General features: G+C 36.5%; 1 protein-coding gene across 1 annotated transcript; it reads right to left on the minus strand.

Moving 5' to 3' along the window:
- Positions 1-979: 979 nt before the first annotated feature.
- FBXO16 (F-box protein 16) lies at positions 980-19,893 on the minus strand (the record flags this gene model as incomplete). The annotated part of the gene is made up of 10 exons (XM_087967685.1): positions 980-1,553; positions 2,155-2,380; positions 5,089-5,133; positions 7,187-7,292; positions 8,113-8,345; positions 9,317-9,481; positions 10,790-10,996; positions 12,652-12,687; positions 18,415-18,507; positions 19,774-19,893. Coding segments are annotated over 10 exons (1,353 nt in total), but the record flags the coding sequence as incomplete, so codon positions are not given.
- Positions 19,894-19,940: the final 47 nt, after the last annotated feature.

Below are 19,940 nucleotides of genomic sequence, written 5' to 3' on the forward strand. Positions count from 1 at the left end.
TGCCAATAAAGCCACAATGTTGAAACAGTATTTAACATAGTAATATAATAATAATAATAGCAATAGAATAGAATATAGGATAGAGTAAAAATGAAAGCACTCAGTGTCAGGCCTGTCCCAGTTTGGACACTTAGGAAAGAAAGACCCTTGACTCCATTTGTTGAGAAAGGTATACTTTTACTAAAGCCAAATGGTTATAGTATAGGAAAAGCCAGATCTGAAGATTCCCATGCAAAGCCACTATTTTTCCCTTCTCCCGAGCCTTACCCCTTGGTCATCTTGCTATTATCCAATAAAGTTCCAATTAATTGTTCTGGTAACAGTTCTACATTTGGTACCTCTTTGGTGGGCATTTGCTTTCCATTACCATGCCAGTGTCCTTGGATCATTCAACCATTGTTGGCATTCTGGTTCCTGTCACACGCAGGCTGCCATCAAAGCAAAGTAGGGCTGAGGCTGTATGATAGCAAATCTGACACTGACATATAGATGTGTAAATTTTACTTTTCACTTTTCACAAAACGTATCTTGTTTTTTCCACCAAAATAAAACATCTCCCAACCCTTCTAGGGAAATCTAAAAAAATTACTTGTCCACGGCTTTTGTGGCTCTTTTGAATCTGGGTCGGTCTATTTGGGTATAGTTTTTTTTTAAGTGACAAGCTAATGCCTTTTCCCATTCCATATTGTAGATTTAAAAAAAAATCAAATCATTGCTATAGTTTAGTTATTGAACAGGTGCTGCTAGGTACTGCACACTGGATTACATTAAACAGTCAGCATCATAACCATTATTGATGAATTGGTACATTATATTCCTGGTCTATTTGACCTTCCCCATTTTATATCCAAGTTAATTAGCATATTCCAGTGCACTGTGAACATTGTCACATTACAGAATGTTTTTTCAAACAGTACCAGAAACGCAAGATTGGTCTCCTTCCAAGAAATTTTCAAACCCCATGCTAATAATGGCAGACTTGAAGAGGTGACAATTATTTATTTAATATACACTCTGCCTTTCTGCTTATATACATTAAATACTTACTCATCTTATACAAACATTTGTACATGATAGACAGAAAGAAAAGAGTATGCTTACATTTGGCACATGTCATGATAGTTATTTAGCTATTATTATTTAGTATGATTCAACCATATATACCAATTTTAAATATTCCCCCATGTTTCAAATTTTTTTTTTAATTCTGCATTAAGATGCATTATTTTAGTTTCTAAATACCTTCAGCTGCAAATTGTTTACTCAGTTATCTGTAAATTTCACTGAGTACAAAGATATCCGCTAATTGATTCACTGTGGAAATGGAGTCATGATAAATCTGTCAACTATCTACTTGATTCTTAATCCTTGTCCAAACACCAACTTTGAGAAAGAGGCATTTTACTTAACAATAATTGAACAAGCACTTTTTCATTTGGGAGAATAAATCAGTAGTGATGCTGAGGTTCTCTTTTCTTCAGCTTCTTGCTCTGCATCAGATACATAGCTGGATGATGGAACTTCCCAGGGTTGACTTTCAAACAGTGGTGATGCTGGAAGGTGTTGGGAGATTAAATAATTAAGCTTAGCATTAAGAAAATTCCTACCTTTATCTTATACATTGCATTTAAGAACATACTATCAGACCAGAGACTTATCTAGTCGAGCCTCCTGTTTCTTGCAAGGATCAATCATTTTAGGAATGCAAATCTAAGCAAATTCTCTTCTGTCATCTACAGCAGCTGTCTCCAATCTTTCTGGCTTTGTGGATCATCAGGGGGGCAGGGGATGGCACCGCACGAGCGGCATGCAGGAGCAGGCAGCTCCATTTGCACAAGTGGTGGGCACACATGCACACTGCTCACACAAATGGAGCCATGTGTGCTTGCTCACCTGCCGACTGCGTGCATAAGTGGAGCTGTGCATGTGCACACCCTCACCCACTGCCTCCACAGCCCGCTTCTGAATGGGCCACGGGACGGTGGTGGGCCATGGCACGAGAGTTGGGGACCGCTGGTCTACAGCATTCATATTAAAGAGATCTCCAAATGGGCTCTCCCTAAAGTTCAAATCAAGGCACAAACATTAAAGGAGGCAACACCTCTATTTCTTCAACCATCCACCCCATATTTATTTTAAACGAACAACACTGACTTGGTGAACTTCTGTGAGTTCGGGTAAAGGCTTTCTTTCCTTTCTCACTCAGTTTTGGGACGGGCCCTCGAGCAGGTGCAGGACGTATTTCAGCATTCCACTGAGCACTCTGAGCAAACAGTTTAGCTGTTGATTTAGTCAGAGGGTAGCTGTTTGGCTGATGCAGAGCCCAGTTTGGGCGAACTGTCACTTCTGCCTGTGAGTCAAGTTCTGCTGAGAGAGACATCTAGGAAACAAAGTGGATAAATATGAAATTTGGAACAGAGCAAGTGATGACCTTTCTGGTAACATAACGTGAAAATGAAGCTTTGACTTCCATGGTTTTAGTGATAAAATTGAAAAAGATAGATGAACTCCAAGAGGTACCTTGCACTGAGCCTAGATTTGGCTGTTGATTGTCAAGTATTTTCTGCTAAGGGATGTGGATTAGTGTATAGCATGGTAAATAATGCTAATTGCTAAAATGCTCTTGAGGGTAGTAAACTCTGGAGCATGAAGAGCCATAATTATGCCAAAATGTTCTCCAAAAAATTAATACGGAATTCTGAAAATCTCAGCTTTTATGATCCTGGGCCTCATTAGTCATCCATTCCTAAACGTAGTGATAGCAAAATCATGAATTGCATGTTGTAATGTCACAATGCAAGCTCTATCTTTTTGTTCTTGTAAGTTACATGCAATGTGCGGAACTTGGGTTGTGATGTGCATTTCATCATTTGCTTCCCTTTGACCCTATAGATATCCTTGATGAACTAGTGGACCCTAAAGGCGTGTTTAGTTTTAAGGGAGTTAAAAATGAGAAAGTAAAGCTAGCAGTAGAAAGGTATAGTTTCAGCCGCATTATCCAGAATCTTCCTATGTCCAAGCTGCTGGATCTCCATAATTCCTCAAGCCCTCTTACAGTACCCACCTTTCCCCAGCTAATACGCTATAATCAATTAATCCATGGATTTTCCCCACGCTTAACAGGAAGGAGGGAGGATAGACAAAAAGGCAAGAGAAAGAAACAATGAGAGGAAACAATTATCTCAGTGGCCGTTTATATACAGTATATATCCTAGATGTTTGTAGATACCTGTATTTTTTTAATGTTTTTACTCTTTATTGTTTTTAATCGTATCAATTGTTTTGTAATTTTAGAATTGTAAGCTGCCCAGAATCACGTGGTTGAGTTGGGCGGCTATAGAAATGGAATGAATGAATGAATTTCTTATTGTGAGATATAATGAAGCTATAAAAAATCTTTAAATGAATAATCTTACAAATACATTACAAATATCTGGGGAAAATGGGTGGGGATTTCCCCCCATATGATAAAAACAGTTTGATCACAACATGATAGGTAGTATGAAGAATCTTGAAATGGTGTTTTACAGAAGTTTGGATAAACTCTAGATTCATGTAAGAGAGACTTTTTTTTTTTTTTACTTTTGTCTTTGCTGATATAAATCCAGTTTGTTCTAATCAGTTCAAAATCAGGATTTTAGTTCAACCCTAACCCTAACCCTACATTTCCAGTTTAATTGGAAATTAATAGTTTTTGCATTTTCAGAATAGGCCTCCATAATTCTTTATATCTACGGGTCTCTGGCTATTACTGTATTTTGGCCTTGGGTTCAGGTTTCCCCTAATTGTTCATTTATTATTTATTTCTTACTTCTATAATAGTAATGTTGATGAACAAGTGTTACAAATAATAACATCTTCATAAATGTAGCTATCTCCTTTCTTTGAACCAAAAACAATTTGGAACAAAAAAAATCCTCGAACTATTAAAGTACACTTCTGACTCTACAACATTAACTTTTACATATTAAAGCAAATTAAAGTTTTGGAAGTCTCTAACTTATCCTAAATATCCTGGTGTACCTGTGGATTCTTTTCAAACCCTTGCACTTCACTACCAGGAGCAGACAAACAGATCACTGAAGCTCTGTTTTAATTTATTGTGCTGTCTGAATTGGGATCCTTGGCTTGTTTCCTCTCCATATTAAGAAACAAAACTCAAACTATGGCTCACAGCACCAGGGCCTTAATTCAGATATCATAAAAAGATCATGAAATAAATGTCCATGTTCTGTTCATCTGTCCCTTTTTGGCCAGAAAAGCATGTGATCCAAATGTCCACTCATCTGTCTCATTCATGCTACCACAGAATTGTTTCACAAATGGTTGGTTTGGGCTCCTGCAGTGCTATTGGCTCCAACAAGCAGGGGGGTTAGACTGAAAACGCCATTAAGTCCAAACTTTGGATAGGTTATAAAATGCTGCATTTATCTATGCAGCCTGCATGTTACCCATCGTGATGAAAATGTGACAGTCACTGATTCTTTGCGAGAATCCTACCTTGAGACATCCGCAGGAAGCCATTCATCTTTATATGGCAGGGCATTCTAATATGGCCTGTGATTTCAGACCTGAAATTTGAAGTGATACTTTGCAATACTATTTATTAACCCCAATGATAGCTAGTGCTTAGTAATGCAAAACAAAAAAGCACATTAATCAACAAGACTTACGATTTCCAGTCAGAAGGAGACATACTTTAGGATTGCAGTCTTAATTTATTTATCTAATATCTTCTCTAGCACTTATTATAAAGAGATTGTGGCAGATAAAGCTTGCCTGGCAACAGTTTTTAAGTCTGGAAAGGCTAATGGCAGCATTTCCCATTTCCGCAGCATTTGGTTGAAAAAGCTAGACTTAGAGACAATTTGTGAATGACAGAGATTAATTTGCAATATGACTGGCAGGTAGCAATTGAAAGAGCAGCAGATGGGCATGCTGGAGCTTAAAATGTCAAAGATTCTGATGCTGCATGACAGGATAGGATGGTTGGCAGAATGGGAACCTGCTCCTGCCTCTCTGCCCCCAGAAACAGAGATAGCGCAGAATGAACAATGGAAAGCAAATGCTCCAATGGGCTTCATATACCTGATTCCCACAATCTGGTGTTCTTGATAATTCACTGTTAGGATGCTAAAGGAGGAGGAAGTAGAAGTAGAACACATTAATTCACAAAGCCTTGGTAAGGCTCCTCAGAGCAAGGAAAATAGTAAGACAGTAGAAGGTGTTTTTTGGAACTTAGTATTTTGTATTATTTGATAAGGTTAATGTTGGACTTGAGCAAGCACATATTGGGGATTTCATTCCAGCATTAAATCAAAAATCATCACTGAATTGCTAAATGAATACAGAATAACTACAGAACTCACTCTTCAAATATGTACAAATGACAACATTGTTATGATAGATGGCTCAACAAAAACAGGAACCAAAATTTTAAATATATCTACACTGGAATTTATTTCATGGTGGACAACTTGGAACCATGCAGGTATCCATGTTTTCAGCTTTAAGTTATAAGAAGCTACACTAATAATCATAACAATAGTAGTAGAAGTAATGATGAAAAGCCAGGAAAGGTGAAGATCCATCTTGGAAATACTTTTCCAAGAAATTCAAGATTAAATCTTTAATAGAATAATTTTAGGTCTCATCTTAGATCAATTAGAAATATCTCATTGGTTCCAATATCTTCAAATATATAATTCAAAACAATTACCTAAATCAAGATGTAACATTCAGAAACCTAATCAAAAACTAACAACACAAAATTCAGAAGCCCTATTGGACTTATTTAGAAGGTATTACTGGAATATGACACTGAACAAGTGCAGTATCTAACAGAAAGGGTGAAAGTGTAATGCCCAGAGGTACCCCACCGACCAAGAGGCTTGGACTCAAGTTCTCCTCTCTTGTCAACACTGACTGAACCCAAAAACAGAGAAAGCAGGACACTACTTCAGCACTATTCTGCAGGCAGACCAGAGTAATACTGTACTATGGCTGATAACACTGAAAGAGATCACTAAGAATCTTGGTCCCAGTTCCTTTAGAAGTCATTAACAAACACAACTATTGCTATCCCTCTACTATGCCTGGGTCTGAAATATGACTGAAAGGTGTTCAGATAATCAGGACCCTCTGTAGTCACAATCCACCACTTTTCTCAACAAACTTCTCTAAAATGGAAAAAGTTAGAGCCTGAATAAAAATTCTTTGAAGACCTCTTGAGGAAGTGGTGCATCACTGCCCTCTTCAAGACAGCAGTGACAAGACCTCCTCAGTGAATCCATGACTACAGCATGGATCCAATCATCCATCACCTCCCACAGTGTACACCAACTAAGAGGGGCAGAGATCTAAAAAAAAAAAAAAAAAGAGGTAGCTAAGTTAGCACCTGAGGATACTGTTCACCTCCTCAGGACCTATACGTTCAAAGCTGTCTTCGTTAAACACACCAGACATTGCTTCTGTCATCTCAAAAGGTCAGAATCTAGCTCCGAGTCATCCTTCTATTCCCCACCAGTCAGCTAGAACTGAAGAAGCTTCTTGGGTAAGAAGCAAAACACTTTCAAGGAAAAAAACTAAGAAACTCCAGTTGTCTTTTGAAAACCATCTTTGAGACAACGTGACCTGGATTATTGAAAATCTCCATAGATATTCATCTTTTAGGAATTTAGTGCAATGAATGTGAACATAGGTTGGAATCAGATTCTCTTGAATACTACCCTATTATGCATAAAATAAAAAAGGTAATCTATCTATTAGGATATTAGTTTTCTATTGGCAGTGCACTGCTGTTCCCATATTGGTAAAGTATCATTAATGAAACGGGGGGATCACAACTTAATTACACTGTCCAGCAGAACATATAACTTACATGGCTTTACTCTGCACAGTGATATCTGCCTATGTCTTTAAAAGCTGATCCTGAGGATACCTCCTGTGAGCCCTACTCTGCAAAAAATAGGGCCTGTCTTGCCAGCAGTGATAACAATTTATATGCAAAGATTAAATAGCAGCTTTGAGGTCTGATTGTTAAATTATGGGCTGCTATACTCAAACAGCAATGAAATGCAGTGGGGCACAAATAAAGGGGCATTGGGAAAGCTGCCAATAGCCGAGGGTTGGACTCTTCACTGAGTCTGTTTCTTGGCGTACACAGTCAACCAATCACAATACTTGCCAGAGACTTTGCTTTTCTGAGTTTGTACGTTCCATTGCCTGGTTTCCTCTTTTTCTGAAAGGCTGACTGACTGAGGTCTGGGGTGAGACCTCCTCCTTTTCTTCTACTGCAAGAGTGGAGAAAATGGATATATTAAAAAATGCTATAATGGTTTCTTAAGACAGACAAGAGTTGTATTTGTGGATCAAATGATACCCGGACCTGCAATGAGACTAGTTAGGACAAAAGCACTTGCTCTGAAAGACAAAAGCCTCATCTCAGTGAAATTGAGAAAGCATGCACACAGCTTGCACAATGCACGAGGGCTTAAAAGCAGATATGCAGATGGTTCAGGATTCTAGAATTTTAAAGATCAGTTGTAATCCATAACCTGGAGTTGGCTTGTTTTGAAAGTGCTACTATCTGTTGGCTGCAAAATGATTTCTTATTTTGCTCATTCTGAAAATATCAAACAATTAAATATCAGAAAATCTTGGTGAGACTTGGGGTATTCAAGGCCTTGCTGCATCATAAGATTCTTAGCAATGCTCAGTGTCAGAGACATGAAGATAGATCTAGCACAACGGGATTATATACTCAATGCTTGGAGTTGCTCTATGTATATCTGAAGATGACAACACAACTCTTCTATGACTTTCTCAGAATTCTGGTAGAGCCCAGGCTTAGCCAAAACATCTGACCACCACAAGAACTCCTGCTCATATTTTACTGACTGAAATTAGAGTTCTACTGGGGTGTGCCATTAATCTTGAAAGGAGATACATGAGGTAGTAGCGAATGAAAGGTTTGGCTTTTGAGGATAAATAGAATCTTTTGACCAGGTCCTGCTGGTGCAGATGGCAATGTAACATAAAACATAACATTGGTTTTGTTGCCAGAGAAAGACAGACATAGATGAAAATTACTGTAGGAGAAAGGTGTCTTACGCCTGCCTTGCCTGCTCAATGGGATCAAAGTTATCCAAATAGTTGAAACGAATTATATCTGTTGGATGCTTATCTGATGAACGCCAAGGCGGGAGATCTCTCTTTCCTTTGTTTATCTTTCTTCTTAACAGAGATGCTGATTCGAGGACTGACAACAAAGTCTGCTTTATTTCTGGGACTTCTTTTGTTATTGGCTGAACATCAGCCACCACAAAGTCATTTTTTAGTGGGGTCTAAAGAAAGGAAAATGTAAGCAAAGTAAACCCAAAGCTGTTATAGATAGTCCATACTATGCTGAGTCTCTCCTCTAATGTCCCCCATAGTATTTCTATTTATTGCTTGAAAAGAGTAGTGCACTGGTAGTAATGCACTGATTCATCATAACTCACAGTCTCTCCGAGTCTGTTACAGAGACTGAAGGCACAAAAGAACTGGAAAAAATGGCTGTTTATTAAACAATGAACAATCCAAGATTATCCCTCCTTAACTAAAGATGAAAACAAAATCTTTTCCCCTATATTTTCTTGTCAGGTACCAAAATTTTGATGCACATTAATTCTGATCGCGTAAATTTTCTTTAGAGATCATGACCAGCCATGACAAATATATTTATGTGAAATTGTTTTTAGGTTTTAAAGCCAAACAAGTCGATGACCATCATTATATCTTGCAGGAATAAATTCCATCCATTCTTTAAGAAATGAGTATGCCCAGAATCTCTGGCTATTGAACTTAATTGGATAATTTCAAATTATGCACTAGAAATATAACTGAGTTGTATTAAACCTGCTCCAGCTTTTTCAACATCATCTGAGAACGGTTTTTTCCAACACTATATAAATTTGTTGGGGAATACAGATGGAGCCATCTCTACACAAACAATGTGCTCTATCATCAAAACACAGGCCTTCCTTTAACATTAACATTACTATGCCTTTATATATGTAAACACTGAGCACCAGCTCAGATAGCCACACATGAATTTTCAGGAGATTATACATTTTGTGAGACAGTTCAGAATTTCAGAACAGCATCTAGTAGAATCTTATAAAACTGTTTTGCTTCAATATGGAATTATAAGCCTGAATGTTTCCCATGTTTACTAAAACACCCTTGCATATGGAAATTTTAAACATCCAATATATAATAAAAACATTCAGATTTATTACCCAAAATACTGAATTTCCAAAGGCTCCGCAAATACCTTAGGTTTGGTGACTTGAAATTTTTCTACTGTCTTAATATAGTGTTTCTTCCAGATTCCTTGCTCAAATGGAATTGAAGAGAAATCGATGTACCATTCAAAACGCAGACATTTTGGCATCCAGAGTTGGTCAAGCTGGGTTAAGTAGTTCCAGTGCCAATTTACCTGAAAGTGCCAAAAACATCTTCACTGTGTTTCAAAGGACTATGTCATAGCAAAAACCCATGAGATATGGAGCATATCCTCCAAGTACAAAACACATTTTGACAATTTGAAAACATAATGCTATTTTAACTCAAACTGATAATTCCAAGGAAGTGTTCATTTGAATATATATTCTTTGATACAACCTAGGCTCTGAACTTTTGAAGTATATGTCAGTGCTACATTTCATAAATGTTTATCTTCTAATTTGCAGTATGTGGTTAGATGTATTTCCTGCAATTATTTTGGCCAATGCTGCTGTAAGAAGAAACTTATAGAATAACTGCATCAATAAGAAAAAAGAATTATTATGTTATTAAATTGCTTTGATTTACATACTGCAAAGCAGTACAAAGCACTGCATAAGTCATTGGTCTGGCTGAACAAATACTGCATGTTTTCGCAAGCAATGATCTCCAGAGTTTTCCCCAGCCTTAATCACTCAATCTCTTTTAAGAGACCCTGGAAGTTTCTGTACATAAAGCAGGTGTTTTATAAAAGAGTTAAGAGTCCTCCCAGTCACCAATAAAGGCTATTTTATAATCCAATCTGATTTGCTTTACATATATTAAACTAAAATTGGCATGACCCTAAGCTAGCAATTAGCAGTATTCTGGCCAGTCATTACTAGAATTATATCAATCCCAAAGACTTTAGGATAGGGAAGACCATAATTCTAGCCCATTGTTATTTATTCTGACATAAAATGGGTCTCCAAGGTCACAACTGAAACATATATTTTGAGAATCCTTTAACCGGGCTTGCCAGAAACTAGATTCACAAAGTTTAGAACCTAAATTAGGTATGGTGATGAGCCTAAACAATGAGTTGGAAATTCATCAATGCCAATGTGACTCTAAACTGATCTTGCAGTTATGTTCACGTGTTGTAAAAATTGCTAGCTGGAAAAGACTCAGATAATTAATCTACTTCCCATGTACCCATCAAGGCATATAGGAGTTGATCAGTCTTAGTGTGAAAACTACACAAATGAAATTAATTAGCATTTCCTTACTCAGCTCATTCTGTTGTCAGAGATTTACCAGTAGGAAATATTTCCTAAACTATAATTAATACCTATTAAGTAGGAGATTTCTTTGTGCCTTTTACGAAGCAGCATAGGTAACTATTTGTTTTGCCTCAGCTCCTTTGAAAATGTGAAATCTGTTAACATAATCCCCTTAGCTTTCCCTTCTCTAGGCTAAACCTACCCAGTGAGTTCAGCTTTGTATCTCTCCGCTGCATCCTTTCCAACATGCTGAGTTTTACCTGGGCACATCGGGAGAGACTTCGAGGATCCAGGAAAGAAAAGATGTACAAAGTTAACACTCGGGGAAGCTGGGTGGTGAAATCCAGTGCTTCAATTGGCACTCGATCCTGCAGCAGTTTGAAACAGAATTTCAGCTGTGAAAGGGAACAGTGCTCCAAGAAGTCTGTCAGGACTCTTCGCCTTTGACTGTCTGTCCACTTGTCAAACTGTGGGGAAAGAACAGAGTTGTGATTTTCATGACCTCTGGGGGAGCCATTTACAAGTGACTTTCCCTCATTATAGTTTACAAGCGGTAAACTGCAAAGCCAATTATGAACTTAAGCTAATTTCAAAAGTGAAGGAGATCTCTGCACCTTTCCTTGTTGCAAAGCACACGAATGTCTGCCAAGAATTCATTCAGACCACATTTTGCCTTTAGAAGGATTATATAGGTACTTGTGGACAGTTCATAAGCATAATTTAAAAAAGAATGCATTTTGCTTTGTCCTCAACACGGGACACCATTAAAAAGTAGACTGCACTTTTTATTAAAATCAGCAACACAGAATCATAAGAGTTGAAAGGAATTATCAAGCCCCTGCTAGAACACATTCAACTAAAGAAAGCCCAGCATTTCCCTCCATAATTGATTCCACATTCAAACTGCTCTTACTATTAAAATATTCTTAACATTCAATCAGAATATGCCTTCCTATAACAAGAGCATTATTCTGCATTCTGTCTTTTGATGGAGAACAGGCAATCTTTTTTAAGACACTCCTTCAGGTACTGATATGATGATGATAACTTTCCTCAATTGCTTTGATTGTAACATATTTTATGTACATTATTGTAAGTTGCTAAAGTAATGTATGGGTAGCTATATAAAAGGAGGGTGTCAACTCCGAATCGAATCTGGCTGAAGCCGTCTTGTGCTGCTTCACAGTTGCCATGCACTATGGGAGGAGGATGCGGGAGAAATAGCTAGAACGTCTCGTAGACGAAGAGCTCTCCCATGGGAACCAAGGTCATCCCAATAGGTGACAGTGGGAGGAGGAGCAGAAGTGATTGAGGGAGCCCACCACCTGCTTTGATTGGAGAATGTGACATGTGACACCTGGGGAGGGAAACTTTTACTCTTTTAATTACATGGCAACCAGAGTTGTTTTTCAACTGTGCCAACATGATGTGTCCAATAAACATGTTCTCTGAGGAATGTTCCTGCCTTGGAGTTCTGATTTCTTTGGATGTATTACTTGGAATGCTGACAGGAGGGAGGGAGGGAGGGAGGGAGGGAGGGAGGGAGGGAGGGAGGGAGGGAGGGAAGGAAGGAAGGAAGGAAGGAAGGAAGGAAGGAAGGAAGGAAGGAAGGAAGGAAGGAAGGAAGGAAGGGACACCGAGAGATACTAAAGTTTTCTACTGGATCACTGGCCACCTAGTTCAAACTCTGTTCCTAAAAGAAGAAAGTCTGAGAATTTCATAAAAGTGGCATGATATAATAAACTTTTATATATTGAATACACACTGGAAAACATATATTTTTGAAGACCTAGAATACATTGTTTATGTATAGTATAAGGAATAAATAACCTCTAAATCAGCCTTCCCAAATGAATGTCTTTCAGACAATTCCTGTAATTGAAGAATTATAGAACTATGGAAGTAAAAATCTTTTACACTATGAGTGTACCATTTCGGAAATACTCTTAGATAAATGTTATGCTCTTTTTAAAACAATTCATACATTATGTTCTATGGTAAAAAAAATGCTGATTGTAAGGGTTTCGGAGTACTCTTACATTTCCCAGCAACGTCTAGGTATTGTACAATAAATATTGAAGCCTGTGAGATTGACAGAACAATTGAAATAAAAGATGATTACCCATTTCCCCAACAAGTTTCTTCTTTCTTCAAATACCTGTAAAAAAATAAAACTAATTTTAAAATTACCTTTTCTAAGATTCGGTAAGAAATGACTCATTATATTATTAGAAACAATTAAGTAAATGAAGCTGTCAGAGGAACATGATAAAAGAGGCAATTCTAATTTAAGAAATGATCAGAATCCTATCTGCATCAGAAGACCTTGGGCAATACAATTTTCAGTTCAATACAATGATTGAAAAACATCACATTATTTAGTGATGGGAATCCGGGACCTCCTGATTGCTTTTGTAACCCCAAGACACACAGGAAGACACAAGAGTCCCAGGTAAGGAGTGCTGGCATGCCACAGAGGGCCGGAGAGCTTGGGGAGAACCAGTGCTAGCCAAAAGTAAATTGAGGGAGGGCTGACATAGGCTGTGCATGGGTGGGAGGTTGTTGTGGTGGGAAAATGAGTAATTCAGGTTATGGTTATCCCAAAGATACTTTTTCAAAAAGCAACTGGACTTTCTTGCTTTTATTTGAAGACATTTCACTTCTCATCCAAAAAGTTGAAACGTCTTCAAAGAAGTCCAGTTGCCTCTTGAAAAAGAACATTTGGGGAAAAAACGAGGGAGTGTCTTGTAACTTTCCCTGCTGGTTTCCTCACTGCGTTTGCCTGTGGGAAGCCAGCAGTAAGGTTTGCAAATGGTGATCATGTGACCACGGCTCTCTGCAATGTTGTGAGGTTGCCGGGCAATGACAATTTATAGTCTCAATGTATGTGAAGGATATCAACTTTGGAAAGTGTGAAGTATTGCTATAACGTGAACTATCTGGGTTCTATCTAATGCAATTCTCCAGGCAGAATAAGGGTTTATTAGAATCACACAAGAATGATCTTAATACTGTTGAGCAACCAGGTTGATTAGGGGACTGGAGACTAAAACATACAAAGAACAGTTACAGGAACTGGGCTTGGCTAGTCTAGTGAAGAGAAGGACCAGGGGACACATGATAGCAGTCTTCCAATATCCACAGAGAGGAAGGGGTTAAGCTATTTTCTAACACACCTGTAGGCCAGACAAGGAATAATGGATGGAAACTGAACAAGGAGAGATTTAATAAGGAGAAACTTTCTAACAGTGAGAACAATCAACCAATGGAACACCTTGCCCTCAGAAGTTGTGGGAGCATCATCACTTGAGACTTTCAAGAAGAGATTGGACTGCCATTTGTCACAAATGGTGTAGGGTCTCCTGCATAGGCAGAGGGTTGGACTAGATGACCTACAAGGTCCCTTCCAACTCTGATTATCTGTTATACTTGTTAAGAAAGCGGACAAGGACACAAATGATTCATAATTTCCTAAAGTTCCTAAAACTTACCTTATCATTCATGAGCTGATGATTCAGTGGGGTCCAGGTACTCATCTTTGTTTGCATCTTGGGACCATTCAGGTTTTTGGGAGGTCCAAATGCCATGTCCTTTTACATAGAAAAGGAGCCAAAATAATTAAAAATGCCAATAATGATATTTGGAAGTATTTAGCAAATGTAGATTTCAGTTCACATTTCATAATGATAAAAGCTGTTTAAAGTGGGAGATGATAGACCCTTATTAGTTGGAGGTGTTTAGTCACAGGCTGATGCTGTAGAATTCCTGCACTGGATAGGGAACTTAGATGATCTCCAAGTTGCTTTCTAGCTCAATTATTATAAATGAACATCCCTCAATCTGTACTCCTTAGATGTTGGAATTATACTTGCCAGAATTCTAAGTTAGCATGTTGGTTGGGAATTCTGTAAGTTGCAGTCAGAAGTGCAACACAACTAAAAAGTGATAAGTTGGGCAAGGCTGAGCCAAATGGATGTGCAACAGTGATCTTGTGTCTTAATTATATCACAATTCTACTGGTGCAATGAACTTAATGTAGGTCTAATCTGATATAATGTTACGTTAGTTTCAAATACATTATGCTATTAACGTTAATGGCTCATGGTGAAAAACCTTCACAGATTACCAGTCGTTTTCTTTGGCAATTTCAGTAACTGGTATGTTATATGTATACAATTTAGCTAAATCCAATCCAAAATAACAGCCTCTGTAGTTCCTGCAATGGGCTTTGGCCTATGAACCACTAGTGAAATTAAGGATATTTTAAGTATACTAATTATATGTGACATAAATATTTGTTTAAATGACCCAAATTACCCAAAGAAAACTAAAGCTCATATTTGGCATATAACATAAGCTACTGGATAGGACTCTTGGCTCATCTAGTCCAGCAGTCTGTCCTCACAGTAAGCAACCAACTACACAAAGAAGCCGGCTAGAACCCAGCTAGATTTGGGGGGGTGTCCTTGTCTTCTCTTAGCTATTCCAACATTTCCAAATATTCCTCCTAAGATTTTTGTTACATGACCTTATCATTCTGCTTGTTGTCTTCAGGTCATTCTCACTTACAAATATTTCTACTACACTACTCTAAAGCACATTTTTTTGGAAATGCAAGAAATCAATGATATTTATTACAAAATCAAAAACATAAGATTGTTGGACCGTAATTCCTAGAAACATAAAAATATCCATGTTACAAATTGCAATCAAATTAGTTATAATTGAGCTGGAATGCTACAGTTTTTGTAAGATAGCCTTGATATATGCTTGTGTTCTGCTCACGAGTAGTAGGGTTGTGCAAAATCTTAGAAAGATGTGAATTGCAGCACATATTTTTTTCAAATTATGAAAGCAGCCACAATTTTTCTCCTGGCTAATATAGCTGCTTCATAAGTAGTTTGCAGATGCCTCTATGTAAGGCTGTTTTAACAATTCAAAATTGTACTTCTATGTATTGTGATGTATCTGTTTTGAAGGATTAGCATTTAAAGAATGGAACAACAAGATATATCTACAGTATTTTTAAGTTGTGTCACTTTACAGTACCAAAAAGACTGGAATCTGAAGTCCCAATAAACCTCACAGAAAGGCAAGGAGCCAAAGTAAGCTGTTCACAGACATAATTTAATTATATTTAAGAAAGATTAATTACTGTAATGCTTGTATCATATTAACTAAAGTCATTAGACTGATTTTTTTGTATTGTGCTAATCCTGGTTTAACTCAGCAGAAATGCTAAACTGGGGCTTTCAAGATACACAGGGTTTACAAGTAAGAGTCTGTATTTTAAATGGTTGAATAAATCAGTGTATTTAATTTAAGGCGGTAAAATTCATCAATTAATATGTAATCATGGGATTGATTCCATCTTTGTTTTCATACATATTTTTATTAGTCTATGATTTCAAAATATGATGAAGCCATAAACTTTAAAGTCAATTTTTTTTGTTTTCTCTATAAAATCCATTAGGAAAAGAAAAAACAGAAACGAAGTATGAGCTTTCTAGTTGGGAGAACCAGAGTTTACTATAAGCTATATTTTAACTTAACTGGAGAGCATACATTTTTTACAGCAGGTGAAATCAAGAATGTAAGAAAAATATTGAAACTTATATAAAACAAAAGAAACAGAAATGTTGCATCAAAGATTTATAACTAATTCTGAATTAGGAAAGTAGAGAAAGCAACCTATTGTAGCATCTTCTTGCAAACATTCTGCCCAAAACAACAATTTTGTGATTTGATTTATAGTTCATACCCTGTTATTTTAGCCTCAGTGTTTGCATTTCACTTCTAATTGATAGAGCAGTTTGATCTTAAAATGAGTACAATCCACTTGCAATTATTTCTTTGTACACAGGAAAAGGTTTTGATATACTTGGAATTACTCAATTTTTTCAGAAGTACTTTGAGGTTTTGAAACTCGGATAAGTATATGCTTCTCTTAATTATTATTTAGCACTCATAGTGAATGATGTTATTTTTTTTACTATGGCTTTCTGAATAAACCACAGAGACTGAGCTCATGCACCATTCTAAGCTGCCTCAAACTATATTAAGTATTGACATGATAAATAAACAAGTCATTCTCAATTCCTATTAAAATTATGTTATTTAGGGCTCCCTTATGTTATTAGGAATATCTGTATATGTTCAAGACATTCATTTAGACAAGGCTGATTTTATGGTCAGATGTTATTTTATGTATTATTGATACTTTTGAAATTTAAATCTCTATGTTCTTTAATATATAAATTTAGGGTTTTTATAAAAGAAACCGTTTAGATTAGATGTCACTGGGTTCTAACAACACTAATGAAGTAATAAAGACTTGAAAGGATTGGTAGTATCTACAATATTTGTTTACCTTACATAAGAGTCCCTAAAGACTTTTCAAATATAGTTAATTCAAATGTATCCCACCTTGTGTATACTGTACATAAAGCATGATTTAAACAGACTTTCCTTCTAAATTTGGTCCATGATATATTTTTTTTCCTCATGTTCAGTTGTGTTCAATTCTCAGAGACTACCTTCCTTCCAGTTTTCTTGGCAAGGTTTTTCAGAATTGGTTAGGGTTCCTCCTTTCTAAGGTTGAAAGTCAGACACTGGCTCAAAGATACCCAGTAGGCTTTTTGCCTAAGGAGTAACTAGAACTCCCAGTCTCCCAGTTTCTAGCCTGGTATCTTAACCGTTACACCAAAAGTCTCTCGCATAATAAATACAACTGGTAATTTTATATTTTACAGGATTATTCTACTCTTTCGATCTTTATGTCATTTCATGAAACCTTCTACATTATTCAATGATTTTTTTCCTGATCCAGAAATTAAGAATTACAAAAAATTGTTATGATTTACAGTATAAGGAAATGTGGGTTTAATCTTTCATATTTCCAGTGGAAGAAAGGAACTTTGCTTATTTATAAAATCAGTGACTTTATAGAAAGTTAAAGGAAGTTTTCTTTCTGGAAAGAAATAACTTAAATTCAATTCACTTCTGGACTTAACTTCAGAATTAAGTTAATTACGCTAATATAAGGAACTTGTTTTAAAACAGCATTTAATATTATTGTATATATTGCAGAATATATATGGAAAGAAAGGTACTGATTCCTTCATTAATGGAAAATATATATTGAGGGAGAATCTTGAAACACTTGATCAACATGTTTTCTGAGCATTCATTAATATAACTATTACTGCTGTTTTTGTACTGCTGATTTTTCTTTAGTGAGAATATTTGACGTTATAACCTTATGGGAAACCAGATTGTTGGGGGCAATATGCTGACTCTGTAAACCACTTAGAGAGGGTTGTAAAGCACTGTGAAGAGGTATATAAGTCTAAGTGCTATTATGTTATTTAAGCTTTCAGAACCTAATGTGGGAAAGCTAAAGATGGCTGTATCTCATATTAACATGACTAAATGAAGCAGTCCCTTCAAATCTGCTCCAACAGGTTCCTCAACCCAGAGAAGCAGTTTGAAGCATGTCTGAGAGAAATCCATTCCACTAGTAGATGTCACAGACAAATATGCTCTTTCTTATGGAGTATCCAAGTATTACTTTGTTGCTTGTATCCTTAAGATTTATATTGACTGTTTCCTAGTATGCTTTGATTGCTTATTGTATCCTATGACTATCATAAAGTGTTGTACCTTATGATTCTTGACGAATGTATCATTTCTTTTATGTACACTAACAGTATTTGCACCAAGACAAATTCCTTGTGTGTCCAACCACACTTGGCCAATAAAGAATTCTATTCTATTCTAAGCTCTTAATCTAAACAAAAGTTCTTTCTTTTGAGAGGTTATAACTTTGGCTTTGAAACTGAAGATTGGGCTCATGCCCAATTCATCAGCACCATGTGAGGCCTACCTGTTGCCAGTTTTCTTTTGACAATAAAAGTGGCCTTGAAAGTTGACAGCAGGGATGTTCTGGTCCTGGTTTCTGACCTCCTATGTCAGGTCTCTGAAAACAAGTAAAAACAAGTTTTAAAAGATCTATTAATTTAGATATATTGTCATTATTTGTTGAAGTTGGTTTTTGTATTTATCCCTCCATAGGGATTCCAACAAAGAAAAAAGAAAAATTACATCTCATTGCAATCATATACTTGATGTCAACAATGATATGCTAGCATAATTAACAATAGTAAAAATAGCATTGTTATACAAGATACTACTTGTATAACAATTGTTATACACTACTATAGATTAGAAACATAATTTCTCAAATAAAAGTGGAAAACATTTTCTAGATGACATCTAATACATTTAGATTATTTCCAAATAAAATGTACTTTTTGCTCTAAAAATATTATTTGTGTTCTTTACCAATTGGAAGATATAATAACACAAAATAATTAAAACTCTGTGCTTACAATCTTTTGTTACTTAATGCGTATTGTACTGAATTTAAATTTGAGGAAGAGTTAGATAATTCTAGTATATGAGTTTGTATATATAAAATTCCTACCCAATTTTGTTTTACACTAAAAAAAAATGGAGGATATACTGCAGTGTACAGACTCTTTTTTCAATATTAGTGATATATGGTTAAGGCTACTATTTAAAATAACCTGATATTGCTAATACTAATAATGAAGATTTCTTTTAAATAGTGACTACCCGAACACCGATCTATATCAATATTTATAAATGTGTTTCAGACATAATTATCCTACTCTCCATTTTCTACTCCATCTTTTTTTAGGAACTTGGAGCATTATATTTCAATCCACCTGCCCACTGACACTGTCAAATAGATAAAGATGTAAGACAGAGGCCTTCCAAGATCACAACTTTTGAATCCAAGCTCCTAATCTAATTACTTCTTTCTATTCAATATTTCACATTTCTTTGCAGCATGTCCAAAGCAGCTTACAAAGAAAAAGTAATAATATAATTTCTTATACATATTTTCACAGCATAAAAACAAGCATTGTAACAATCACCTTTTAATCAAAGGGTATAATTTCAAGTAAAGTAGGAAAAAAGTGTAGCAGCATTGAATTAAAAATTGTTATCATATATGTCAAGATGTGTAGAGGGAACTGTGCTTCTGTGGGGTCCTTGGTGCTCTGGTAAGTTTGTTTTCTTGCAGACATTTCATTACCAAACTAAGCAACATGACTTATCCCATAAGGACCCAAGGCTCAACTCTTTGAGTCAGAAATATTCTCTTCTAACAGCACCACAATTTGGATGGTTGGCTTGCCACCACCCAAGCTCTCACCTGTTCTGTTTGAATCTTTAACGCTTCAGCAACGCCATTAACGATGGCGAGGGCGAGAAGGCCATTAAGGACGTGGTTGTCTTCTTCCACAACTCCCCCACCATTCACACTCCACACAACGGCCTAGTCTCTTGTTCAGCACTCCTTCCTCCACCGCCGCCGCCGCC

This window comes from Notechis scutatus, chromosome 1 (genome assembly GCF_049901735.1).
Source record: "Notechis scutatus isolate UNSWTSFEM ecotype Mainland chromosome 1, rNotScu1.2, whole genome shotgun sequence".
Taxonomy (NCBI): Eukaryota; Metazoa; Chordata; class Lepidosauria; order Squamata; family Elapidae; genus Notechis; species Notechis scutatus.